This window comes from Lepidochelys kempii, unplaced genomic scaffold (assembly GCF_965140265.1).
Source record: "Lepidochelys kempii isolate rLepKem1 unplaced genomic scaffold, rLepKem1.hap2 scaffold_174, whole genome shotgun sequence".
Lineage (NCBI taxonomy): Eukaryota > Metazoa > Chordata > Testudines > Cheloniidae > Lepidochelys > Lepidochelys kempii.
In genome coordinates, this window is record NW_027333613.1 from 1 (window position 1) to 25,354 (window position 25,354).

General features: G+C 65.3%; 3 protein-coding genes across 4 annotated transcripts; 2 read left to right on the forward strand and 1 right to left on the reverse strand.

The window, feature by feature from the left end:
* The first annotated feature begins 1,981 nt into the window (after positions 1-1,981).
* FXR2 (FMR1 autosomal homolog 2) lies at positions 1,982-13,332 on the forward strand. 2 transcript variants are annotated; one of them, XM_073326899.1, is made up of 16 exons: positions 1,982-2,130; positions 5,322-5,415; positions 5,507-5,578; positions 7,271-7,419; positions 7,897-7,990; positions 8,310-8,426; positions 8,699-8,887; positions 8,978-9,056; positions 9,580-9,689; positions 9,776-9,862; positions 10,375-10,588; positions 10,806-10,985; positions 11,489-11,689; positions 11,803-11,898; positions 12,246-12,352; positions 12,463-13,332. In XM_073326899.1, exons 1-16 carry the CDS (start codon positions 1,997-1,999, stop codon positions 12,541-12,543), a joined length of 2,004 nt encoding a protein of 667 aa, XP_073183000.1. In that variant the 5' UTR covers positions 1,982-1,996; the 3' UTR covers positions 12,544-13,332. The 2 variants fall into 2 exon arrangements, with proteins under 2 accessions (XP_073183000.1, XP_073183001.1); XM_073326900.1 differs by having other exon boundaries at positions 8,717-8,887.
* Positions 13,333-14,114: 782 nt separating this feature from the next.
* On the forward strand, positions 14,115-17,176 carry SOX15 (SRY-box transcription factor 15). Its single transcript, XM_073326901.1, has 2 exons — positions 14,115-15,276; positions 16,735-17,176. The coding sequence occupies exons 1-2, from the start codon at positions 14,396-14,398 to the stop codon at positions 16,919-16,921; spliced, it is 1,068 nt and encodes a 355-aa protein (XP_073183002.1). The 5' UTR covers positions 14,115-14,395; the 3' UTR covers positions 16,922-17,176.
* Positions 17,177-18,357: 1,181 nt separating this feature from the next.
* Positions 18,358-23,871, reverse strand: MPDU1 (mannose-P-dolichol utilization defect 1). Its single transcript, XM_073326905.1, has 7 exons — positions 23,686-23,871; positions 21,737-21,802; positions 21,117-21,249; positions 20,012-20,097; positions 19,794-19,912; positions 18,970-19,080; positions 18,358-18,709 (listed from the first exon to the last, which is right to left on the reverse strand). Exons 1-7 carry the CDS (start codon positions 23,777-23,779, stop codon positions 18,581-18,583), a joined length of 738 nt encoding a protein of 245 aa, XP_073183006.1. The 5' UTR covers positions 23,780-23,871; the 3' UTR covers positions 18,358-18,580.
* Positions 23,872-25,354: the final 1,483 nt, after the last annotated feature.

A 25,354-nucleotide genomic window follows, 5' to 3' on the forward strand; every position in this document is an offset into this window, starting at 1 on the left:
ACTGGCCTTGCCCCACGGTCCGTTTCCTCCTTGCTGCTCAAAAGGGGCCTTATTTTAGACTGAGTGCGTCCCTGCTTCTGCAGCAGATGGGTCTTGGGGCTTCACCGCATACTAGTGACAAACAGGCAGCTGTTGGCTGGGACCGGCAGTGGTGCGGGGACAGCACCTGTTCATCCCGTCACCGGTTGGCGAGGCATTCCTGTCCCTGGCCTCGGACTCCAAATGCGGAACAGGATTGCCTGCCCCCCACCCCCACCGCTCCTCACAGAGTCTCCTGGTTGATGCTGATGGCCGGGACTACGATCAAATAGCTCAGGACTTGGGTGCAGTATATGCGTTGGACCCCTTGTGGTGCTCCAGGCCATGCCCCACTTGTCTCCTGTGTTAAGGGCAGCTGTGTGGCTAGTGGGTAGAAAAGGACTGAGAATCGGGCCCCTCAGAGTTCTGATTTTGCTCTTCGTTGTCAGATGACAACTTCGTCTGTTTGTACAATAGGGCTCAAGGCCCCTTGGTGGTGCTGGGTTTTGTACAGGTCTCCAGCCCATATCAGGAGTAGTGCCAGGTGCTGGGTGGGCCTCCTGACTGAGATCTGAGGGGGCTGCCCCCCATTGGGCTGGGCGGGCCTCCTGGCTGAGATCTGGGTGGGCTGCCCCCCAACTAGGCTGGGCACTCCACAGCTGCCATGAAAGACAGTCTCTGCCCCAGAAGAGCTAACGATCGAAATAGACTAAAAAGCTCTTAAATGAGGAACTGAAGGCACGTACAGTGTCAGTGGCAGACCCCGGTTTCAAGCCCAACCCTGACAACACATCCTAGAGATTCCAGCCAAAACTTTCAAGAGACTAGGAGATTTGGGGGCGAGGGAGGCCTGATTCTGCAGGAAGTCCAGCGCATCCACCAAATCTTGCCCAGCACTTCCTGAAAAGCAGGGTGCCCTGTGAGGATGCGTCAAGCGGGGAGAGGGGAAAAGCTACGTATGGTAATCTAAAACCCTAAACACTGTTTGTGGGGAGGGGGATGGTTATAAGTGGAGTGCTGGATTGATACCATCTAGCTCTTAGATGGCGCTTTTCCTTACTAGACCTCAAAGCTCTTTACAAGGGATGTCAGGGTTGTCGTACCCGTTTTATATATGGGGAAACCGAGGCACAAGACACACATGGTTTGTCCAAGGGGGTGAAAGGGATAGCAGCATAGGTCCCCCATATGCCCCCTAGAGATCTGGGGGACCCCTGCAGCTGGAGTGTCTGCATGGATGGAGCAGCAGGTCTGCTGCGCCTCCCCCCTCAACACCACACAGAGCCCTCTGCTGGAATGGGGTTGGCTATGGTTGTGGGGGCCCAGTGCTGCAGGGTTTGGAATTGATACCCCATTGAAATACATGGGACAGTTCCCCTTGCTGAGAGGGATTGGTTCAGGCTCTCTGCAGACTCAGGCAGCCTTGCTGAGTCAGTTATCCCTGGGGCAGTTCACCCTTCTCAGAGCTAGCTGTGTCTGTTACACTCAGGTCACGTTTTCGGGTGTTTCTTCACAACCGTGAGAGCTAGAAACGTAATTTTTTTTAAAAAATAAAATCCTAGATGCTGCTAAAATCACTTGACTCCAGGAACCAGGGCTCTGGACACACGGTTGCAGTGCTGCGATCTTAATTCTGCACGTGGGTGGTGTGTGGCTGGCTGAAGATACAGCAGATTCTGCTTATTAGCAACCCCTTGGTTGCCAGGAGAAAGTTGCAATTATCCACCAATCCCTGCCACTGCCCTGCTCACAGCCTCCCCACCTGGCCCGCAGACCTTTCCCTCCAGTGTAGTCCCTGGACGCAGGCAGGTTTGCAGGGCTGGACCTCGGTACTTTCTGGGGCTGCAGCCTCGCAAACCTGCCCGCAGCTGGGTCCCTTTCTTCCGAGAAAGCCTTCCCATGGCCAATATCCGAATCCCATTAGCATCAAAGTCAATGGAGCGGGCTTGGTTCCCAGCATAACGAAGTCGTTAACCCGATGTTAATATCTGGGTTTGCTGTCAGGCAGAATCTACTGTCCTCAGGATCTCTCACGCTTTCTTCTGTTCTCCCTCCGCAGGGTTTCGTGAAAGATGTGCACGAAGACTCGGTCACGATATCCTTCGAGAACAAGTAAGTATCCGCCGGACGCCCCTGTGCGGTCCTTGGCCTAGCCTCTGTTTGTCCTTGTTCTGAGCTTGGGCGGCTGGGCGAGTCTGGCCTAATTGCTCCCGTAGGGGTGAAATCTGAGAGACCCTTCAGGTGGACGTTTTCAAACAGAGGCCATTATGTTCGCAGCTCCCAATCCTACCTAACTCTGCATCTCCTCTGAAAAAATCATGGCCTTTGTCAGCTGCTTTCAGTGGCTGCTAACTTCTTAAAATGGCTAGGCCACACAGCTGAGTCGGTGGCGGACCCGGGGATAGAACCCAGGCGTTCTGGCCTCCCCAGTCCCTTCCCGTGGCTACCCATTAGACCCCCATGCGCCTTCCAGAGTTGGGGCTATGGTCCGGGGTGTCTGACTCCTAGCCCACCAGACCCTGCTGCCACTTCCCCTAAACGGCAGGCTGGAGGTATCAAATCATCTATTAAGATCGTTAGCGGGACCGGTGTGCACTTGACTTCGGTGCGCCGCTTACGGGGCAAGCTGTTGCTTTCGGTTCCAAGGCCGTGGTGCAAGCGAACGGATTGTAAATTTCAATCCTACGTCGTTCCGTGGCAGGAGGGTCGTTGGCGTGCGACTGTAGGGCCGGTGGGCACGTCATGCAGCCCTGCTGGAGCCGATGCAGAGAGAGATCAGGGTAGAAATGCTGGAATGCCACAGTCCCTGCTTCAGAGCCCTAAATAAAGCTGCTGCACTCAAGGTATCTGACACAGGCCTTGAGGCCCAGCATAACTAGCGGGCTGCCGCTTTTCCAAATTTAGTTCCTGCTGTTCTTTGTGGCATGCGAATGAAACTGACTCACTCTGAATAAGCCAGCCGCCCGCCCCCGGGAATGCCTCTAGATTGGCAGCTGTCACTCTCCCACATGGCAGGATTATGTGGATCGATGCTAGGCCGGAGATCTCAGGGCCGCGTTGGGCTCGGCGCCGCTGCCGGTGGCTGCCCTGTTAAATGTTTCTCCTTCCAACCGGCCGGCCGGCGGCAGCGAGTGGGAGGAAGCAGCGTCTTGTTTGCAAACCTCGGTGCCTGGTGGGAAAGAAAAGGCAGAAGGCCCGATTTTTAAAACCCTGCCCTCTTCGTGCAGGCATATCAGAGCCCTTAAACGCAGCTTGGTAGGTAGCTGAGAATACAGATGGCATGGCAGACAGGCCAACCCGCAGAAGCAGCCACCTCTGGGATGTGCCGTCTGTTCAGACAGGGACCCCTCACCCAGCACTGAGATGCGGCCACCTCTGGGGTGGACGGTGGCATTTAACAGCCATGGGGTAGGTCAGGAAGCAACGAATGTTCTCCACCCCAAACTGTGCAGGGGTGGTTGGTGTTTAAACAGTCCGTTTGTTCCGTTTCTGTCTAGTTTGCCTGGCGTGTGGTTCTTTAGCCAGGGACCTGAAATGTTTCTGAACCGGTAGCAGGCTAAATGGGGTTTACATCAACTTACGCCACAAACAAACAGCTTTAAACGCAGTTCCAGGCCCCGGCTGCGCCTCTCAGCCGATGTACAAGTAAAAGGCTCCAGTCCCGCCGCTGCTTCTGAGCGGTGGATTTCTCTCTTTCAGCAGCTGATCCCAGGCAAGCGACCTTTCCACCTTTTAAAGCTTCAAAGCGCTGCCGGTTGGATTGAACCTAGCTGCCCTGGATTGGGCGGGTGCAGGGTTTCCCTTCAGTTTCTGCGCGTGCCTAGCTGATTTCGGGGCATCGTGTTCGCTCTGGGGCTCTATTTCGGATCAACCAGGGAAAATTAGTAATGCTGGAGGACTGCCAGCTAGAGCGGCGGCCGGTGCTTCGGGAGACTCACTCCGCGATAGCTCGGCTGTCCATAGTTAGGCTCGGTGGTGTAATTAACCATGCAAATCCCAGTGTAAGTAACCTGCTCACACCTAGATGGTGAGATTACGGCACTGTCGCAGGTTCCTAGAGCTGCACGCTGGCTCCCTCTGCTTCTTGGCTGCGATTCTGTCTAAGCTGGGGGCAGGGGGGAATGAGCCGCGTAGATCCACTGAACGTAGAGGTCACTCCAATCCTCAAATACCTCGCTTGGCTGCGGTGCCCCCATATGGGGTTTCTAGCAGCGTTGCTGAGCAGGTGAAATTTCCCTGCCGAGACAGCTGTAGCTTCCCCGCCTCCCAACAGCTGTTCACGTCTGCAGGCCTCTGGATTCCCAATCCCAAATACACACACGCATTGCGCTGACCGGGGGCCCCAACCTGAGTCAAGCCGGGCCCTGGGGTTCAAGCCCTATTGCTTGGAAGTGCAGATGCAACCTCGGGCTGGGAGTCCACCAAAAATATCCCGCACACTGACTTTTTGTCCTGCGGGCAATCAAGTTTGGTGGACAGTCATGCTGTACCACGGACAAAGCGGCTGCGTTTTGGAATGACACTGGGACAGTGTAGATGCTGGAACCCCAGGTGGGAACAGTTCCTAGCTGGGGGGTTACAAATGAAGGTAGACGGCACCAGCCCTGAGGACACGGGGTCAGACTAGCGAGAAGCTGAAATGTCTTGTGCCTAAGATACATGGTGGCGTTCAATGTGTCTGCTTCCTCTCCATCCGAAAGATGCTGACTGAGTCACAAAAAGCCCTGGGCATAAATTAATCATTAAAACAAACAGTGAGGCGAAAATCCCTCTTTAAGCGGAGAACCGAAGCAGCGGAAAGTTAAGCTGGGTTTAGTGGAACGGAAAGTTTATCCCCACCCTGTGTTCAGTGTGCAAAATCCATCTAGTGGCCGTGTGGCGGTTGTCCTATTGCGGTCGCGTCTCAGATTCGCAGGCTGGGACCTGCTGTACGAACATAAATCGAAAAGAGCTTAAGATTTATGTAGACGGCAATCCCAGAATTGCCGGGATGAGGGTGGAAAGGCCGGTTTATAAAGCACTGGACTGGCACCTGGGGAGATGAGTTCGTTTCCATCACGGTCATAGACTCTGGGGTCTTCTCCCCGCTTTCCAGAAGGGGGAACAATCCTTTCTTTGTCTACATAGATGGCAAACTCTCCAAGGCAGGGACTGTCTCCGGCTGTGTGGGTGCCCCGGGGCCTCGTGCTGTCTCTTCACCGTGATCAGGAACGCACACCCGTCTTGCTGTGTGTCCCGTCCTATTCCCAACCTGCGGTGCCACCTGCAGGCGAATCCAATCTCGATCTTATGTCTCCTAACAGCTGGCAGCCGGAGCGGCAGATCCCCTTCGGCGACGTACGGCTCCCCCCGCCCGCAGACTACAATAAAGAGATTACAGAAGGGGATGAAGTGGAGGTAGGAGGGGTGCTTTTTGGGTGGGGAGGGGTGCCACCATGAGCCCGCTATCCTCACTGGTTTCCCCGCTGACCTATACCCGTCTCTCTAGGTTTATTCCCGAGCCAATGAGCACGAGCCATGCGGCTGGTGGCTGGCGAGGGTCCGGATGATGAAAGGAGATGTAAGTTTCTGAGGATTACCACCCCCCCGATCACTGGCATCTATCCCAGAATCCTTTGTGCCAGCTCCCGGCGTTTTGTGGGAATTGGTGTCAGGGGCGAGGTTCTAATTAAGATCGGATCTGGTTCAACCAGAAGGGGCAGGCCTGGCTTATGCAGGAAGTAGAGATTAGATGAGCACAGCGGTGCCCTCCAGCGTGAAGATCCGTGAAGGCTCCCTCGTCCCTCTAGGGCAGGGGTGGGCAAACTACGGCCAGCGGACCGGATCTGGCCCACCCGCCATTTTAAGCCAGCCCTCTGGCGCTCCAGCTGGGGAGCAGGGTCAGGGGCCGCTCCACACAGCTCCCAGAAGCAGCGACACTGGTCCCCGCTCCCGTTCCTACGTGTAGGGGCAGCCAGGGGGTTCTGCTCTGGATGCTGCCCCTGCCCCAAGCACCGCCCCCGCAGCTCCCACTGTCCGGGAACTGTGGCCAATGGGATTTGCAGGGGCGGCACCTGCGGATGGGGCAGCGTGCAGAGCTGCCTGGCCATGACTCCACGTAGGAGCCACAGTGGGGATATGGCTGCTACTTGTGGGAGCCACTTGAGGTAAGCGCCTCCTGGAGCCTGCACCCCTGAGCCTCTCCCTGTGCCCCAACCCCCTGCCCCAGCCCTGATTCCCCTCCTGCCCTCCAAACCCCTTGGTCCCAGCCTGGAGCACCCTCCTGCACCCCAAAGCTCTCAGCCCCAGCCCCACCCCAGAGCCTGTACATCCAACCAGAGCCCTCACCCCCCTGCCCTAGCCCTGATCCCCCTCCCACCCTCCAAACCCCTCGATCCCAGTCCGGAGCACCCTCCTGCACCCCAAACCCCTCATCCCCAGCCCCACCCCAGAGTCTGCACCCCCAGCCAGAGTCTGCACGACAACCCCCTGTCCCAGCCCTGATCCCCCTCTTGCCCCCTGAATCCCTCGGTCCCAGCCCGGAGCACCCTCCTGCACCCCAGAGCCTGCACCCCCAACCAGAGCCCTCACCCCCTCTTGCACCCCAATCCCAATTTTGTGAGCATTCATGGCCTGCCATACAATTTCTATTCCCAGATGTGGCCCTCAGACCAAAAAGTTTGCCCACCCCAGCATAGTCTATAAAAGCAGTATAACCAAGTCGGTCTGTATGAAAGTTTAGTTTGTGCTGACTTGGCTAATGCCTGTTGTAAAACTAGGCAAATCTCTAGATGAGTTGACGTAACCCCTGGAAAACCTCTGCGTACCCCCCAGGGGTACGTGTACCCCCCAGTTGAGAACCCCTGCTCTAGGAGACCCACAATCCTTGGTGCAACCAACTAGATCTTCGTAACCTACTCTGATGTCCGAGCAGGAGTCAGAACCCAGCAGGGGTGACTGGAGCCTAAAAACGGCCCCCTTCCTGACCTCTAATTCCGATGGATCTGAATCGGGTGGGGTTTTTTAATCCCTTAGTGGTCACTGGTCTAATTCTTATCCAGTCCCTCCGTGACTCTTGCTAAGTGCTTGCCTCCATCCTAGCCAGTGGCAGTGAGGTCCACAGGCTAATTCCATCTGAAAACGAAGCGCTGAGCGTAGTTCCCCCACAACCCCCTGGCTGCATCGGAATGGCTCGGCCCATCTTGGTACGTGCGGTCAGCTCTCTCCTCCCCACCCCAAATTTCTGGCTCTCACCCGATCTCTCCCTCCTCAGTTTTACGTCATCGAATACGCAGCGTGCGACGCCACGTACAACGAAATCGTCACGCTGGAGCGGCTCCGGCCCGTCAACCCCAACAAAGTGGCCACCAAGTCTAGCTTCTTCAAATACACCATCGCTGTGCCGGAGGACCTCAAGGAAGCGTGAGTGAGACGGGGATCCTGGGGGGCAGCTACGGGGCCTTGGACAACAGAAAAGCTGCTAGCTTGGCTTTTCCTCCACGGGGAAGGAGCCAGCGACCGGGGCTGTGGTCTGCCCAGTCTCTAGCGTGAGGTAGAGCAGCCCAGAGGCCCCTCTAACTTGGGGCTTGTCTGGGTGGGGAAATAGACCGGCATTATTCTACTGCAGTTATGCCCGGGAATAAGCTATACTGGGCTCTGGGAGGAGGCACGTTCCACACCCCCTACCGATCTGCCCCCGACGCAGCAGCTGGGAGCCAGGTCTCCCATCTGGCAATCCAGGGCGCCCGCTACTTTCTTAGAACCAGTCCCCTAATCCAGTTCTGGACCCTGGCGGTCTGGGTTCTATTCCCGGCTTTGCCACAGACTGGACAGATCATTTTGGGGGGTGTCCCGCTGCCCCCGGTCCCCGTTCCGCTCACCCGTCCCCTCTCCGCTCAGGTGCTCCAACGAAAACGTGCATAAAGAATTCAAGAAGGCGGTGGGGGCAAACTGCATCTTCCTGAGCGTCGCCAACAGCGAGCTCTTCATCCTGGTGAGCGAGGCATCGGGGGATAGCGGGGTGAGGGGGGTGGGGGCTCGTCGGAGATCGGCCGCAGCGGGGTTGGTTTCGAGGATCCTCTTTCCAGCGGCCCGGATGGTTTGTCTTGCCCACGCCAGGGACCCCCGGTTGGGGGGAGGGGTTCTCCTCGGTCCTGCTGCGACCATTTGGGCAGGTCTCGCCTAGTCACTGCGGCTCCTGTAATCAGGGCTGGCTAGCCGCCCGAGATTCCTGCTGTCCCGGTAGTTCTGGAGGGCGGCGGGGGGCAGTCTGCCCGATCTCTGACCCCGCCCGTCTTCCGCCCCCTTCCCAGTCGACGAACGAATCCACGGTAAAGCGGGCGTCGCTGCTGGGCGACATGCATCTGCGTAGCATCCGCACCAAGCTCATGCTGATGTCGCGGAACGAGGAAGCCAACAAGCACCTAGAGGTGAGGAACCCGGGCGGCGGCCCTCACACGCTGGGGGGTGGGCGCCGTGGGCCAGCGGGCCTCTGGCTTTCTCCCCACCCGGGCGGGCGCTGGGGGTGGGGAATAGGTGGCTGTACAGGGCCCGCCTAGGGCTTCCCCGTTGACACTGGGTTGGATTGCCCGGCCGGTCACCTGACCTGACTCCATGGGGGCGGGGGGGAGTCACGGGACACCGGAGCCAGGGGTCGGCGCTCCCCCCGGCTGCTCCGTTGACTCCCCGCTCTGCGTCCCAGCGCTCTTTCTCTCCCCAGACGAGTAAGCAGCTGGCCTCGGCGTTCCAGGAGGAGTTCACCGTCCGCGAAGACCTGATGGGGCTGGCCATCGGCACCCACGGCGCCAACATCCAGCAGGCCAGGAAGGTGCCAGGCGTCACCGCCATCGAGCTGGACGAGGAGACCTGCACCTTCCGCATCTACGGGGAGGTGAGGGTCGGGCGGGGGCTGGGAGCCAGGACTCCTGGGTTCTCCCCCCAGCTCCAGGACACTGACTTGACCGTTGTCTCCTCCCCACAGACTCCCGAGGCGTGCAAGCAGGCCCGGAGCTACCTGGAGTTCTCTGAAGACTCGGTTCAAGTCCCGAGAAACCTGGTCGGTAGGTGTCACGAGTGCGACCGTGCTCTGTCGTGACCCTCCGGGGGCCCGGCGTTCCTGGGGCATCCCCCGGAGAACAGGGGTGACTTTCCTCGTGATGGGGACCCGGACACATAACCACGGCCCCACCTCTGCACTGCGTTGGAGCGGGCGCCTCAGAGGGAAGTGGGCTCCGAGTGAGAGTGACCATGTGTGCCCCAACCGGTGGAGGGCACCCGATGTCCGTTGGAGTCCGGGGGCCCCCCCTGCGGTCACCAACACAACATCCCATAAAGGCTCGAACGAAAACCTGGTGTCACACCGGTGGGCGGAGCACCCGGGGGGAGTTGTGTACATACTAAAACTGACGTTCTCTGGGTCTGTCGTTAAACAGGTCGCTCGGAAGTCGGGGGTCTGGGAAAATCCCTTCCACCGGGGAGTGGGGGGCTCTTGTGGGTGTGTGTCACCCTGGGAGGTGGTTAGCTCAGGTCAAAGTGCGGGACCCTGTTGCTCTGTGGGGCTCACCTCTCCGCTCACCCCGCCAGGCAAAGTGATCGGGAAGAACGGCAAAGTGATCCAAGAGATCGTGGACAAGTCGGGGGTCGTGCGGGTGCGGGTGGAAGGGGACAACGACAAGAAAAACCCCCGAGAGGAGGTAAGCGGGGGCGGATTGGAGTGGGGGGTGGCCGGCGGCGGCGTGGGGGGGACGGCCGTGCCGTGATCGGGTCTCCTCTCGCCTAGGGAATGGTCCCCTTCATCTTCGTCGGGACGCGGGAGAATATCAGCAATGCGCAGGCGCTCCTGGAATATCACCTCGCTTACCTGCAGGTAAATCCGGCGCTGCCGAGAACGGGCCGAGGAACCGGGTCGCTCCACGGGGAGGGCACCCGCCTGAGAATCGGCCAGGGACCCCCGTATTGGGGCGCGTGTTGCGAGCGGGGTCGATGTGGGTGTCGCGCGTGTGTGACCGTCAATCTGGTCCCTGGCTTCTTTGCATGGGTGCATTTGCTAATTCATTCCCCCTTGCGGTGCAGTCACTACTTGGTTCCCCCCGCCAGCCCTTTATATGTGCAGCCATCAATTGGTCCCCTGCCTTGCAGCTGCATGGGTGCCATCACTAATTGGTTCCCCCTTGCAGTGCAGTCACTAATTGGTGTGTCAACCCGCCCCCCCCCCCAGCCCTTTATAGGTGCAGCCATTAATTGGTCCCCTGCCCCAAGGCTGCATGGGTGCAGTTGTTAATTGGCCCCCTCGCTTGCAGTGCCGTCACTAACTGGTTCCCCCGCCAGCCCTGCATGGACGCTACAGCTGATTGGTTCCCCTTCTTGCCCCGTCCCCAGGAGGTGGAGCAGCTGCGTCTGGAGCGGCTGCAGATCGACGAGCAGCTGCGGCAGATCGGCATGGGCTTCCGCCCCCTCTCCAGCCGGGCCGACAAGGAGCGGGGCGGCTACGCCACGGACGACAGCACCTCCTCCTCCCTCCACGGCACGCGGACGTACGGGGGCAGCTACGGAGGGCGAGGCCGCGGGCGCCGGGGGCCCAACTCCGGCTACGGTAACCTGCCCCCCGGCGCCTTGGCCAAAATCTCCCCTTCTTCGCGGCGGGGGTGGGTTGCTGGATGGGCCATACCCCAGAGGTGGCTGCATTTCAGCAAGACTGTACAGCGCTTGTGTGTCCTGCCCCTCCTAAAGCTTTGGGGATCCCCCCCCATAGTGGGGACTGTCCCCAACAACAGCAGCTCACGCGTCCTCCCCCCGCTCTGTCCTGCCAGGTACGAACTCCGACCTGTCCAACGCCTCGGAGACCGAGTCGGAGAAGAGAGATGACGGCGAGCGAGACCTGCGCCCCGAGGACAGCCGGAGGCGCCCGGGAGTGGGGCGAGGGCGGGGTCCCAACCCGGCACCCCGAGGGGCAGGAGGCAGCAAGTACAACAGCTCCTCCATCAGTTCAGGTGACTGGCTGTGGCTGTTAGAGCGGCTGTGCCCCGCCCCAGAGGTGGCTGCATCTCAGGGCCAGGCGAGGGGTCCCTGTGTAACCAGCTGCTGCGCCTTGCCCCAGAGGGGGCTGCATCTCAGGGCCGGGCGAGGGGTCCCTGTGTAACCAGCTGCTGCGCCTTGCCCCAGAGGAGGCTGCATCTCAGGGCCGGGCGAGGGGTCCCTGTGTAACCAGCTGCTGCGCCTTGCCCCAGAGGGGGCTGCATCTCAGGGCCGGGCGAGGGGTCCCTGTGTAACCAGCTGCTGCGCCTTGCCCCAGAGGGGGCTGCATCTCAGGGCCGGGCGAGGGGTCCCTGTGTAACCAGCTGCTGCGCCCCTCCCCAGAGGTGGCTGCATCTGTGGCATATAAACAGATGCCATGTTCCAGCATCCTGACTCAGAATGAAGGGGGGTGGGGCTGGGATCCCGGACTCCTGGGTTCTCTGTGCCCGCTCGGTGCTGAAGTCCTCTCTCCCCGCAGTGCTCAAGGACCCGGACAGCAACCCCTACAGCCTGCTGGACAACACGGAGACCGACCAGACGGCCGACACCGACGCCAGCGAGTCGCAGCCCGTCAGCAGCCGCCGCCGCCGTTCCCGCCGCCGCCGCACGGACGACGACGCCACCGTGATGGACGGCGCGGCCGAGTCCGACAGCATGTCCGTCAACGAGAACGGCGTGGGTGAGCGGGGGCGGGGAGCCAGGACGCCTGGGTTCTCTCCCCGGGGTGGGGGGGCGGCGCGGGGAGCCCGGGACGCCTGGGTTCATCCCCGTCTCTGCTCTCTGCTTTCCCAGAGGACGAATCGAAGCCTCAGAGACGCAACCGGAGCCGCCGGCGCCGTAACCGCGGTAACCGCATGGACGGCTCCATCAGCCGGGACCGGCAGCCAGGTACGGGGGTACGGCGGGGGGCTCGCGAGGGTCTGAATGCCACCGGGGGGGGGCAGGAGCAGTGCTGGGAACCCTTCCTGTGCCGGGTGCTGCCAGCGGGGCCCCATTTGCGGGCCGGATCGGGGGCGTGGCCAGAACTCCCAGCCTCCTGGGAATCGACGCACGCGTTAGCGCAGCCCTGAGGCTGCTCCGGTTTAGCCCGGCGGGCAGCGTAACCCCCGGCGGGCTCGCCGGGCTCCTGGGACCCGGCCCCGCCCCCCCTTGGCGTTCTGTCCTGGCCGTGCTCGCGTCGCAGAGGGTGGGGCCGGCAGCCGTCCGAAACCCAGCGCCCGCTCCCTCCTCCCCAGTGACCGTGGCTGATTACATCTCCCGGGCCGACTCCCAGAGCCGCCAGCGGGCCCCGCAGAAGGAGCCCCGGGAAAAATCCACCGAAGATGACACACCGAGACAAAAGGTAGGGGCGGAGCCGGCTGGGGGGGCGGAGCCGGCAGCAGGCGGAGCCTGTCTGGCTGAGGGCGGGGCTTATTCCAAGCCCCTCCTGAGACCACCTCCCTCCCCCTGCAGGCAGAGCCAGCTGGCAAGGTGGCCAACGGGCCGTCGGAGAACGGCGAGGAGCCAGCCGCCATGGTGAACGGGCTGTCGTAAGCGCCGTGCCGGGAGAGCCGCGCCCACCGCTTCCTCCCCCACCGACCCCCGTCCGCCCTGCTTGCGTCATCGTTAAACACACACCCACCGAGCTCTCGCTAACGAACCATTTATTCAACGATCAATAACGCCTCTCGTGCTTGTCGGAAGCTTGCCAAAGATAGCCAAGCTCGTTCGGCTCCAACCAATCAAGAGACAGGAAACCGTATTTTCTTGCCGGGGGGGGGCAAGGGCGCGCCCCCCCCCACCCCTCCTCCGGGCAAGGGGCCTTGACAGTAAAAATTAATTCTCTCTTAATTGTGTGTCCGTTTTTGACGACTCCCTTCGAGCCAGGAAAGGGAAACCGGCCGCGGGTCGAAACCGGAGCGGGGATTTTTTTGTGCCTTCTGAGCGCGCGTCGCTTCCCTTCCTTTTTCGTTCGGTTCCTCCTCTTCCCCCCCCCCCCCCACCGCCTAGGTCGCTCGGTCAACGATTTCGGCGGGGGGGGGGCGGTGCCTGAGGCTGTGCCGTTTATCCCCCCCCTCCTTAAAACAAACAAACCGGAAGGTACCACGGGTGCGGAGCGAATTTTTGTTTCCAGGCAATACAAAAACAGCAGGTATTTTCTTTTTTTCCCCGTACGCTGTGGCAGACGGGGGGGGGAGACGGTAGAGCCGGCCCCCGGCCCCAGTGTCGCATGGCCGGGGGGGCAACGGGGGGGGGGCAAAATCGAGCTGTGACGGTTGAGACTATTTATTTTTCACTGTACAGTATTTAAAAGAGAATAAAGAACCAAACTCGTAAGCAACAGCTGCTGTGTCTTCCCCTCCCTCCCCCTGGAAATGTGGCCAGGGGGGCAGAAAATCATCCCCCCCCCAATAAACCTCCTTGCCCCCCGAGATTGTCAATAAAGCCACAGAAAAGAACTGATGTCGGCTCCGCGCCCTTCACTTGCTGCGTGGGGGTGGGTCTAGTCACGCCCTAGTTGGTGTGCCCCCCCACCGTTAACCACCTTCCCCCCCCCCCCCCCCCCATTCAGCCTCGTTGGCTCGTTCAATTGGCCGGGGCGGGTGGGTTTTCTGGCCGGTGGGGGAAGCTGCTGGTTCCTTCCCTCAGTGCGTTACTCCCCCCCCCCGCAGTTGAGGAGCTGGTGGACCCACCCCTGCTGGCCTGGGGTGGGCAGGTATCGGAGGACAAGCTCAGCAACAGCCCAGGGGGGCCTAGTATGTTCCTGTGGGGGCAGGATTCCTGGTTTCTTCCCCCCGCCCCCCCAAGCAGGCAGGCGGGGGGGCGGAAGGCCTGAGAGAACAGGAGTGGGTGTAATTGTGAGGAGTGGCCACAGGGGGGAGACGTCGCATTAGGCAGGGGCCAGGGAGGGAACAATCATGTCGGAGCTGGGGGGGGCTATACTGCCCCCCGTTAGTCACGGGGAGGGGCTAGTCCTTAGAGGGGGTAAAGCTAGGAGCCAGGACTCCTGGGTTCTCTCCCCAGCTTGGGGAGGGGAGCGGGGCCATGGGTTGCTGAGGAGGGGGGGGGGGGCTGAGAGCCTGGACTCCTGGGTTCTCTCCCTGGTTCTGGGAGGGGAGTGGGGTCTGATGGGTTAGAGCAGGGAGGGCTGGGGGCCAGGACTCCTGGGTTCTCTCCCCGGCTCTGGGAGGGGAGTGGGGGCTGGGAGCCAGGACTCCTGGGTTCTCTCCCTGGCTCTGGGAGGGGAGTGGGGGCTGGGAGCCTGGACTCCTGGGTTCTCTCCCCAGCTCTGGGAGGGGAGTGGGGGCTGGGAGCCTGGACTCCTGGGTTCTCTCCCTGGCTCTGGGAGGGGAGTGCGGGCTGGGAGCCTGGACTCCTGGGTTCTCTCCCTGGCTCTGGGAGGGGAATGGGGGCTGGGAGCCTGGACTCCTGGGTTCTCTCCCTGGCTCTGGGAGGGGGCTGGGAGCCTGGACTCCTGGGTTCTCTCCCCGGCTCTGGGAGGGGAGTGGAGGCTGGGAGCCTGGACTCCTGGGTTCTCTCCCTGGCTCTGGGAGGGGAGTGGGGGCTGGGAGCCTGGACTCCTGGGTTCTCTCCCCGGCTCTGGGAGGGGAATGGGGGCTGGGAGCCTGGACTCCTGGGTTCTCTCCCCGGCTCTGGGAGGGGAGTGGGGGCCAGCATATCTGTGTGGGGAGGAGCCAGGTGGTGGGGGACGGGGCTAGCCTGCTGGCCCAGCTGTGGGCTGAGCCCCCCGGGGGCGGGGCCCCGGCTCCTGGCAGGGAGGCTCCACCCTCCGGTGGGCGGGGCCCCGGCCGGGCTATATCTTGCTCCCCAGGGCGTCCGGGCGCAGACGGGGCCGGGCATGGCCGAGGGGCAGGGCGCGGTGGGGGCCCCCCTGGACAAGGTGAAGCGCCCCATGAACGCCTTCATGGTGTGGTCCAGCGGGCAGCGCCGGCGCCTGGCGCAGGAGCACCCCAAAATGCACAACTCGGAGATCTCCAAGCGCCTGGGGGCCGCCTGGCGCCGGCTGGGCGAGGCCGAGAAACGCCCCTTCGTGGAGGAAGCCAAGCGCCTCCGCGCCCGCCACCTGCGGGACTATCCCGACTACAAGTACCGGCCCCGCCGCAAGGGCCGGGCCCCTGCCAAGGAGCCACCGGGGGGCCACCCGCCGCCCCCCCAGCCGCCTGCCGCCCGGCCCTGGGGCTACGGCGAGCCCCTGGGCTACCAGCCGCCCCGCTACCCGCCGGGCCAGGCCAGCGCCGGCTACGGGAACGCAGCCGGAGGGTACAGGTGGGTCCCGCCCGCGCCTCCTGTCCCCCATCCCCTCAGGCGAACAGGGGACCCCCAACTGTGCCCCCTTCCGGGGGAAATTAGCAAGGGCAGAGGGGGGGCTGGTATGGTCCCTCTTTCCCCCAGCAGGGATGGTTGAAATGAGGGGGTCTGCATATGACAATCCCCGGAGGCGGCCGCGTCTTGGCGAGGGGTCCCCGAATAACCAGCCGCTCCACCCCAGAGGTGGCTGCATCGCAGCAGGGGAACCAGGTTTGGGGGCTGGTTGGGACCACACGGGCCAGCTGCTGAGTGATGCCCAGGGCATGACAGGGCACCAGCTGCTTGGTATGTGAACCCAGGAGTCCGGGCTCCCAGCCCCCCTGCTCTGACACACCAGCCCCCACTTCCCTCCCAGAGCCGGGGAGAGAACCCAGGAGTCCTGGCCCCCACTCGGCTCCCAGAGCCGGGAAGGAACCCAGGAGTCCTGGCTCCCCCGTGTGCCAGGATATTACCACCCCCGCCCGGGGCCCTAGATCTTTGGGTCCCAGCCAGGGGCGGGGTGGGGCTGGCTGCCAGGCAGCACCCGCCCTGCGGCTGGCATTGGCTGTGCCCTGAGCGAAGGGTCATGACCCGGCCAGGCCTCGTCCAATCCATGGCCTGGCTCTGCACCGCGGGGGAGGGCGGGGGCGTGTGTGGGAGGGAGGGGAAACTGAGGCACAAGTGGAAGAAGCCAGGAATCCTGACTCCCAGCATCCTCTGCTCTAACGGCGACATTGCCCACTAAAGGAGAAGGGGAGTCAGGACTCCGGGGTTCTCCGGAGGGGGAGCAAGGGCTAGTGCTCAGAGCAGGCAGGGTGCCAGGACGCCTGGGTTCCGTCCCCGGCCGCGCGAGGGGAGGGCAGGTCAGGGCAGGCCACGGGGGAACCGCTCACGCCCAGAACCGGATTAACAGGCCACTTGAGGAATGCGGCCCCGGCTCACCCAGCCCTGGGGGGGCAGGAGACTCTTCCTGCAGCTGCGGGGGCAGGGCTGGCACACCCCCCCCCCCCCGCATGACATGGCCCAGAGCTGGGAGAGAACCCAGGCGTCCGGGCTCCCAGCCCTCGTGGTGGGGGCTGGTGGATCAGAGCAGGGACCCAGGACTCCTCTGGGTTCTCTCCCCGGCTCTGGGAGGGGAGGAGGGCCTGGGAGCCCGGACGCCTGGGTTCTCTCCCCAGCTCTGGGAGGGGAGCAAGGGGTGGTAGGTCAGAGCAGGGGGGGGCTGGGAGCCCGGACACCTGGGTTCTCTCCCCAGCTCTGGGAGGGGAGCAGGGGGTGGTGGGTCAGAGCAGGGGGGGGCTGGGAGCCTGGACTCCTGGGTTCTCTCCCTAACTCTGGGAGGGGAGCAGGGACTGGGAGCCCGGACTCCTGGGTTCTCTCATTCTGAAGCTGTAATTATCCGGCTCGTTAACCCCTCTTCTCCCCCACCCCCTGCAGTGGCCTGTCCTATGGCCCCCCGGCCCCGACGCCCTACAAGCAAGAGCCCGCGCCCCACCCCGGGGTGCTGCCGGCCGACTTCCGCGACATGATGGCCGCCTACGGCCTGCAGGCCTGCGACGTGGGCGAGGGCTTCCCGCAGCTGCCCTACGAGCCCCCCGGGCCGGCACCGCTGACGCCCCTCTAGCCCGCGGGGGGCCGGGACCAAGGGGGGGGGCAGCTTTTTATACGGAAAGATGGAAAAAGTGGAGGAGGAACAAAGTTTTGGGGGGACTCTGGGGGTGACCCAGTGACTCCAACCTAAGCAGGGGGGGCAGGGTGGAGGCTCTCTTCCCCCCCCATCTCCCACCCCCACACACACCCTCTGTTAACTCTTTGCTTGCTTCTCCCACCCCCTAACAAATCAAGTCCCCGGGCACTGGCACCAGAAAGGGGGGCGGCAGTGGGGGGCTGAAAGAGGGGGAGCGTGGGGCAGGGACAGCCCAGAGAAGTGTGGGGGGGGTGCAAGCGCTGGGGGGCTCTCTCTCAAGGCAGGGTGTCAACGTATTTTGTAAAGAGAATAAACCTGGTTCCTGGACACGCCCCCAACCCTGGAGCATTACTGGGGGGGGCGGGGGGGGCAAAGGAGACATTGGGGGGGGCAGGAAACAGATTGACACCTCCCCCCCACAGGGTTTGACCCCCCCCCAGAGCAAGAAAAACTTAAAGGAGGAAATGAAAATGCCCCCCACTCCTGCCCCGCAGCCCCCTGCCACCGCAGCCCTGCCCCCCCCAGCTCCACCAGTGCCCCCAGCAGCCCCCTGCCAGGCCAGCCCTGCCCCGCCCCCCAGCTCTGCCGGTGCCCCCCCACTCCCGACCCGCAGCCCCCTGCCAGGCCAGCCCTGCCCCCCCCCAGCCCCACCGGTGCCCCCCACTCCTGCCCCGCAGCCCCCTGCCAGCCCAGCCCTGCCCCCCCCAGCGCCTCCCACTCCCGACCCGCAGCCCCCTGCCAGGCCAGCCCTGCCCCCCACAACCCCACTCCCAACCCGCAGCCCACTCGGGTCCCAGCTACTCCGAGAGGAGCTAAAGAGTTAACCCCGTGTGTGCCAGGGAATGGGGGGGGTGGGAGGGGATGGTGCCGTTGCCCCAGTAACGGTCTTCTCTCCCAGCTACAACACCTGGGCCTGCCCTGTCACCCCACCCAGTTGCCACGGTAACCAGGGAAGGGCCCCGGGCCCCCGCCTGTTCTGACACGAAGGGGTGAATCACCCAGGGAAACCTGCGGGGGGGGCAGCAGGAGGGGGAGCCCAGGGCTCAGCCCCCTCCCAGAGCCGGGGAGAGAACCCAGGAGTCCTGGCTCCCAGCCCCAGGCAGGGACCCCGGCTCCGTGCCCGGTTCAGCTTTGCCCTGCCCACACTTGGGGATCCCAGCGCCGGGGGCGGGGGGGGGGGCAGGGAAGCAGAAAGGTGGTGACTAATCGGCACGATTAGCACCGAGCTTGTTAGGTGCAAGGGGGCGCAGGGGAGGAGGGGTTGGGGGTTTCCATGCCTGCCCCTCCCTCCATTCCAATTCCACCCTCTGTCCTTCCCTGCCCCTGCAGCAGGGAGTCCCAGAGATCCCCCCCATATGGGCAAAGCCAGGAGCTCATGGCAAATCAGTGTTTAATTACTTCACCGGCCGGGTGGGGGGGTAGAGACCTGCCCTCCCCCCCCAGTTCCCCCCACCCTGCCAGAGCCCAGCTGGGGAGATGGGGGTTAGTCTGGGCTGAGGGAGGGCAGGGCTGAGTGGGTTCCCTTGACCCGCACCTCGAAACGGCTCAGATGGCAGTGGGGGGGCCGTGGTCAGAGTCGGGGGGTCCGTCCCCCCCCTATTCCCGCTTCTTCCTGGCCTCCACGCCGGCCGGCACCTGCCAATAATACAGCAGCTGGCCCGCGATGACGCCGTTGCAGAGGGAGGAGACCACGTAGGTCAGAGCCATCAGGGGGTCGCCCGTCTCCTGGAGGGGGACAAACGGACAGGGGTAAGGGTGGGCAGGGGGGCGGGGAATGGGGCAGGGGCCTGTCCCCTCTGGGGGGCGCTGGCTCCCACTGGCCCCCGGGCAGGGACTGGCTGGCTCAGGGGGTGGGGAATGGGGCACGGGGCCTGTCCCCTCTAGGGATCCCCACTGCCCAGGAGCATGCCCAGAGGGATAGTGGGCGGGAAAGCCCCCCCATGCCCCCCGACCCCAAAGCTCATGCCCCCCCGGGGGGGCGGTACCTGTACGGAGGTGAAGATCCGGGCCAGCGAGCCGCCGAAGAGGAGGAAGACGGTGACGGCCGAGAGCTGCCCCGTGTGCCCATTGCGGTAGTTGGTGGCCGCTTGTAGTAGCTGGGGGGGGGGGGAGGAGACGAGACCCCCCAGATCAGCAGCTTGGACAGGTTTGCCCCCCCACCCTCACCGTGAGCCCCCTCCGCCAAGCCGCTTGTAGGCCGGGAGTAGCCAAGCCCCACGGCCACCCACCTTCGGCGGAGGTAAGGGGCTGGTTTGACACCCTCGACGGAATAAGTCCTGCTGGGGGGCAGCCCCCCCAAAACACACAGCCCCCCACAAGTAGTGTGACCCCTGAGCCAAAGTCCCCTGCATGCAGGCTCAGATGGGAGCCGGCGCCCTCTAGAGGGGACGGGCCCCTGCCCCATTCCCCGCCCCGCTGAGCCCGCCAGTCCCCCCTGGGGCCAGGTGGGAGCCGGCATCCCTGAGAGGGGACAGGCCCCTGCCCCATTCCCCGCCCCGCTGAGCCCGCCAGTCCCCACTGGGGCCGGAGGGGAGCCAGCATCCCTGAGAGGGGACAGGCCCCTGCCCCATTCCCCGCCCCGCTGAGCCCGCCAGTCCCCACTGGGGCCGGAGGGGAGCCAGCATCCCTGAGAGGGGACAGGCCCCTGCCCCATTCCCCGCCCCCCTGACCCCGCCAGTCCCCACTGGGGCCGGAGGGGAGCCGGCGCACCCGAGAGGGGACAGGCCCCTGCCCCATTCCCCACCCCCCTGACCCCGCCAGTCCCCCCTGGGGCCGGAGGGGAGCCGGCGCCCCCGAATAGGCCCCTTACCCGGCTGATGATGATGGCGGGCACATTGGTGGCTTGCAGGAGGGTGACCATGGCCTGGGGAGTCAGGGGGGAGAGCAACAGGCAGAGCAGAGCGAAATACAGCACCAGGAAGGAGATACCTGCGGGGGGGGACGGGGGGACAGGAGAGGGTTAAACCCCCCACGCAGGGATCCCCCCCTCCAACCCACACCCTGTGTGGGGGGCCGCGTCCCACTCACCCTGCGCGGTGCGTCCCCCGAAGTGCTGGGTCAGGAAGCCGATGGTGACCGTTTGGAGCATGAGGAAGAGCGCCTCGCCCCAAGCACTGCGAGGGGGGAGAAAACAGGGGGTCCGGCCTGCCCTAAAAACCCTGCCCCCCGAGCAGCCAGCCCCCTGCCCTGGGGCCGGGAGGGAGCCAGCACCCCCGAAGGGTGCACCCCCACTTAGAACCCCAGAGCCGGGGAGAGAACCCAGGAGTCCTGGCTCCCAGCTCCCCCCAGCTCTAACCCCACCAGCCCCCACCCCCCTCCCAGAGCCGGGGACAAGACCCAGGAGTCCTGGCCCCCAGTCCCCCGTGCTCTAACCCACCAGCCCCCACTCCCCGAGCCGGGGAGAGAACCCAGGAGTCCTGGCCCCCAGTCCCCCCTGCTCTGACCCACCAGCCCCCACCCCCCTCCCAGAGCCGGGGACAAGACCCAGGAGTCCTGGCCCCCAGTCCCCCGTGCTCTAACCCACCAGTCCCCACTCTCCGAGCCGGGGAGAGAACCCAGGAGTCCTGGCCCCCAGTCCCCCGTGCTCTAACCCACCAGCCCCCACTCCCCGAGCCGGGGAGAGAACCCAGGAGTCCTGGCCCCCAGTCCCCCGTGCTCTAACCCACCAGCCCCCACCCCCCTCCCAGAGCCGGGGACAAGACCCAGGAGTCCTGGCTCCCAGCCCCGCCGGCTCTAACCCCACCAGCCCCCACTCCCTGAGCCGGGGAGAGAACCCAGGAGTCCTGGCTCCCAGCTCCCCCCAGCTCTAACCCCACCCGCCCCCACTCCCTGAGCCGGAGAGAGAACCCAGGAGTCCTGGCCCCCAGCCCCGCCGGCTCTAACCCACCAGCCCCCGCTCCTCTCCCCGAGCTGGGGAGAGAACCCAGGAGTCCAGGCTCCTTGCCCCCACTGCTCTGACCCACCAGCCCCCACTCCCCTCCCAGAGCCGGGGAGAGAACCCAGGAGTCCTGGCTCCCAGCGGGGCTCTCCCACCCCAGGGCTGACCTGGCCTGACCCCGCAGGGGCCGGGACGGGCGGGGCTCACGGGGCTGGGGCTCCCCCTGGTGGCGAGGGGGGGCAGGCGCAGCCTCACCTGAAGGGGAAGCCGTTGGCCACGCTGTAGACCATGGTGCCAGTGAGGGCCAGCAGCTCCAGCAGGACTGAGTGGAAACTGAGCCCCATGGCGCTCTTCGCCCCCAGGATCTTAAACACCTGGGGCAGCTTCACTGCAGGGAGGCGGGGCGCACGTCAGGCTGGGGGGCAGCCCCCCATCGGCACGGAACGGAGGGGCCTCTCATCATCCTCCCCATGGGGGTCAGATGGGAGCCAGCGCCCCCTAGAGGGGACGGGCCTCTGACCTACTCCCCACCCCCCTGAGCCAGCCAGTTCCCGCCCTGGGGCCGGATGGGAGCCGGTGCAGGCCCAGTGCCCCATTCCCCGCCCCCCATGAGCCAGCCAGTCCCCACCCTGGGGCCGGACGGGAGCCGGTGCAGGCCCAGTGCCCCATTCCCCGCCCCCCATGAGCCAGCCAGTCCCCGCCCTGGGGCCGGATGGGAGCCGGTGCAGGCCCAGTGCCCCATTCCCCGCCCCCCATGAGCCAGCCAGTCCCCGCCCTGGGGCCGGATGGGAGCCGGCGCCCCCCAGAGGGGACAGGCCCCTGCCCCATTCCCCACCCAGACAGGGAGCGGGGGATGCAAGGAGCCGGATGCGTACCCATCAGCGACCCCGCAACGATGGCGATTCCCAGCCCTTTGCTGACCAGGATCTTCAGGCAGGGAACTGGAGGAGGGAAGGAAAGGGGGGGGGGGCAGGGGGGGTCAATACAAATGGGGCAGCAGCACGTTCCGTCCCACCCCCCAACCCCCTCACATCCTGGGTTCCCAGGGCTGGTGCTTCACTGGCCCCCGACCCTAAGGCCTCTTTGGGTGTCCTTAGCATCCTGCCCCCTTTGCCCTGCAGCCCCAATCGCGCCCCCCCCCCCCGCTCCGGCATCTGCGGCCCCTCTGGATATTTCAGGTACCCCGACCCCAGTGACCGGGGCCCCATGCTGATCCTATTGGTCCCCGTCCCTCATTCCTCTGACTGCCCCCCCACGGGCCAGTCTCCCCCCAACGTCGTGTGTTTCTCTGAGCATCCCTGCTCCCCCCACCACGCCCCGGCCCTCAGCGTTATGGCCCCCCCGAGTGTGTTCCTGGATCCCTGCGCGCTGGGCTCCCCCCGGCTCCCCAGCCCCACCGTGGGCCCCCAGCCCCCCTGCTCGCCCCCTTCCCTCCCAGCCTCGGCCCTCTGGGTGTGCCTGGCTCCCTCCCTCTCAATTCCCCCCTTGGCCCCCATGGTAGCTCCTGCCCCGCCCCACTGCGCCCCACCCAACCCCCACTGCTCCCCCAGGCCTCCTGACCCCCACCCAACCCCCACTGCTCCCCACCCTTCCCCATTCCCCCCATTAGCCCCCGCCACACCGTCCTTGCCTCCAGCCCCAATGACTCCCACCCAACCCCCACCACTCCCCCTTTCCCCATTCCCCCTTCCCCTGCCCCCCCTTGACTCCCACCCAACCCCCACTGCTCCCCCTGACCCCAACCCAACCCCCACCGCTCCTCCCACCCCCCACCGACCCCCACCGCTCCCCCAGGCCCTAACCCCCACCCTTCCCCATTCCCCCCATTAGCCCCTGCCCCACCGTCCTTGCCCCCAGCCCCACTGACTCCCACCCAACCCCCACCGCTCCCCCTTCCCCCATTCCCCCTTATCCCTGCCCCCCCTTGACTCCCACCCAACCCCCACTGCTCCCCCTGACCCCAACCCAACCCCCACCGCTCCTCCCACCCCCCACTGACCCCCACCGCTCCCCCAGGCCCCCCACCCTTCCCCATTCCCCCCATTAGTCCCTGCCCCACCGTCCTTGCCCCCAGCCCCACTGACTCCCACCCAACCCCCACCGCTCCCCCTTCCCCCTTATCCCTGCCCCCCCTTGACTCCCACCCAACCCCCACTGCTCCCCCTGACCCCAACCCAACCCCCACCGCTCCTCCCACCCCCCACCGACCCCTACCGCTCCCCCAGGCCCCCCACCCTTCCCCATTCCCCCCATTCCCCCCATTAGCCCCCGCCCCACCGTCCTTGCCCCCAGCCCCACTGACTCCCACCCAACCCCCACCGCTCCCCCTTCCCCCCGCCCCCCTTGACTCCCACCCAACCCCCACTGCTCCTCCCACCCCCCACCGCTCCCCCAGACCCCTGAGCCCCACCCCTCCCCCAGCCCCACCACTCCCCCATTCCCCCTTACCCCTGCCCCCCCTTGACCCCCACCCAACCCCCACTGCCCCTCCATTGTAGTCCCCCCAGAAGTGGGGAGACGGCTGAGGCCGGGATGTGTCAACACAGGGGAGTGGGCTGACAAAGGGGTGGGGTCACCCCTCCCCCAGGAACCCCTCTTCTGCGGGCACTTCCGCCCCGCACCGTCATGGCGGCGGCACGCCTCAGCGGGCACTTCCGCCCCGCACCGTCATGGCGGCGGCACGCCTCAGCGGGCACTTCCGCCCCGCACCGTCATGGCGGCCTCAGCGGGCACTTCCGCCCCGTGGAGCGCCGGAGGGCGGGCGCCTTGCGTTGCCATGGCGGCCGGCGGGTGTGGCCCCGGTGGGGGAGGGGCGGGCGCTCACCGTGCAGCAGGTTGAAGCGCAGGAACAGCTCGTCGTAGCAGCGCTCGGGGAGCAGGTGCGGGACCAGCAGCCCCTGCAGCGCCGCCGCCGCCATTTTGGGAAATGGCCGCGCGCCCACCCCGGCCCGGCCGGCGCTTCCGCCTCCATGTCGCCACGGTGCCTGCGGCGCAGGCGCGGAGGCGCCCGCGGAGCCACTCACTGCGCAGGCGCCTTCTCCCCCCCCCCAACGGCTTGTGCGCATGCGCCCGCACTCCCGCCGCAGCGTTCCCCCCTCGGCAGTACGCAGGCGCCTCTTTCGCTCTCTTCGGCGCATGCGTAGCGGAGTTAGGGCGAGACAGGGGACGCCGAGCATGCGCCGCCCTGAGTGTGACAGTGGGCGCGCATGCGCCCTGTCCCTCAACAGTCCCCCTCCTGTCCTCCTCGCGCATGCGGTCTCCCCCCTTCGTGGCCTGTCATTCTCACGCATGCGCCCTCCCACCGAACCGCCCCCATCCCTCCCCGCGCATGCGCCCTTCCTCCCCAGCCCCTCCCTTTGTGCGCCCCGCGCACGCGCCCTCCCTTCCCACGCCCGGCTCCCCTTCCCGCGCATGCGCCCTAGAGCCCCCCCCCCCACACAGAGACTCCCTGCCTTGACCAAACTTTGGCCAACCCAAGATGGCCGCCCCAGCCCCGCCATCTTGCCCGCTCCCCGCCCTGAGCCGGGGGGCCGTGGCCCTCTGCCTGCTGCACTACCTGCGGCTGCAGCGGGGCCGCCGCCTGCGGGAGGCCGCCCGCCGCCACCGGGCCGCCCGCCACCGCCGGGCCCGGGCCCGCTGGGGCCGCCGCTTCGCCCTGCTGTGGCGGGCGGGGAGCCCGGCGGCCGGGCCCGGCCCCCGCCCGGCCGGCCGCCCGCCCCTGCCCCGCCCGCCCCCGGCCCCGGCCCGGGAGCGGCGGCTCTGGAGCAAGGCCCGCAGCTCGGCCTTCTGGGACACGGTGCGGGCCAAGGCCTTCGGGCCCGGCGAGTGGGCCGACAACTTCCGCCTGGGGCCGGCCACCTTCGACTACCTCTGCGGGCGGCTGCGGGGGGCCATCCAGCGGCGGGACACCAACATGCGCCGGGCCATCCCCGCCGAGGTCCGCCTGGCCATGACCCTCTGGCGCCTCGGGGCCTGCACCGAGTACCGGGCCGTGGAGCAGCAGTTCGGCGTCTCCCGCTCCACCGTCTGCAAGATCCTGCGGGACGTCTGCGAGGCCGTGGTGGCCATCCTCACCCCGGCCTACGTGGCCGCCCCCGCCGGGCCCCGGGCCGCCGGCTTCCCCGCCCCGCCCCAGCTGGCCGGCGTGCTGGGGGCCCTGCACATCCCCATCCGGGCCCCCAACGAGAACGCCGCCGGGTACTTCAACCGCCGGGGTTGGCACTCGGTGGTGCTGCAGGCCGCCGTCGACGCCCGCGGCTGCTTCTGGGACGTCAACGTCGGCTGCCCCGGGAGGCAGACCGACGCCCAGGTGCTGCGGGCCTCCGAGCTCTACCAGCGCGCCCAGCGGGGGGAGCTCTTCCCCGGGGCGGCCCGGGACGTGGGAGGCGTCCAGGTGCCCGTCTACTTGCTGGGCGGCCCGTCCTACCCGCTCCTGCCCTGGCTGATGAGGCCTTACCGGGCCGGGGAGCTGACGCCGGCCCAGAGGCGTTTTA

Bases quoted from the DNA above. Each gene is read 5' to 3' on its own strand.
- SOX15 (XM_073326901.1), top strand. From the start codon at position 14,396: ATGGGGGCTGGGAGCCTGGACTCCTGGGTTCTCTCCCTGGCTCTGGGA. The intron at 15,277-16,734 runs GTGGGTCCCGCC...CACCCCCTGCAG, and splicing joins AACGCAGCCGGAGGGTACAG to TGGCCTGTCCTATGGCCCCC.
- MPDU1 (XM_073326905.1), bottom strand. From the start codon at position 23,779: ATGGCGGCGGCGGCGCTGCAGGGGCTGCTGGTCCCGCACCTGCTCCCC. The intron at 19,081-19,793 runs GTAAGGGGCCTA...CCCCCCCCCCAG, and splicing joins CCGCCATCATCATCAGCCGG to CTACTACAAGCGGCCACCAA. The intron at 18,710-18,969 runs GTACCGCCCCCC...GTCCCCCTCCAG, and splicing joins GGATCTTCACCTCCGTACAG to GAGACGGGCGACCCCCTGAT.
- FXR2 (XM_073326899.1), top strand. From the start codon at position 1,997: ATGTTAATATCTGGGTTTGCTGTCAGGCAGAATCTACTGTCCTCAGGA. The intron at 10,589-10,805 runs GTAACCTGCCCC...CTGTCCTGCCAG, and splicing joins GGGGCCCAACTCCGGCTACG to GTACGAACTCCGACCTGTCC. The intron at 11,899-12,245 runs GTACGGGGGTAC...CCTCCTCCCCAG, and splicing joins CAGCCGGGACCGGCAGCCAG to TGACCGTGGCTGATTACATC.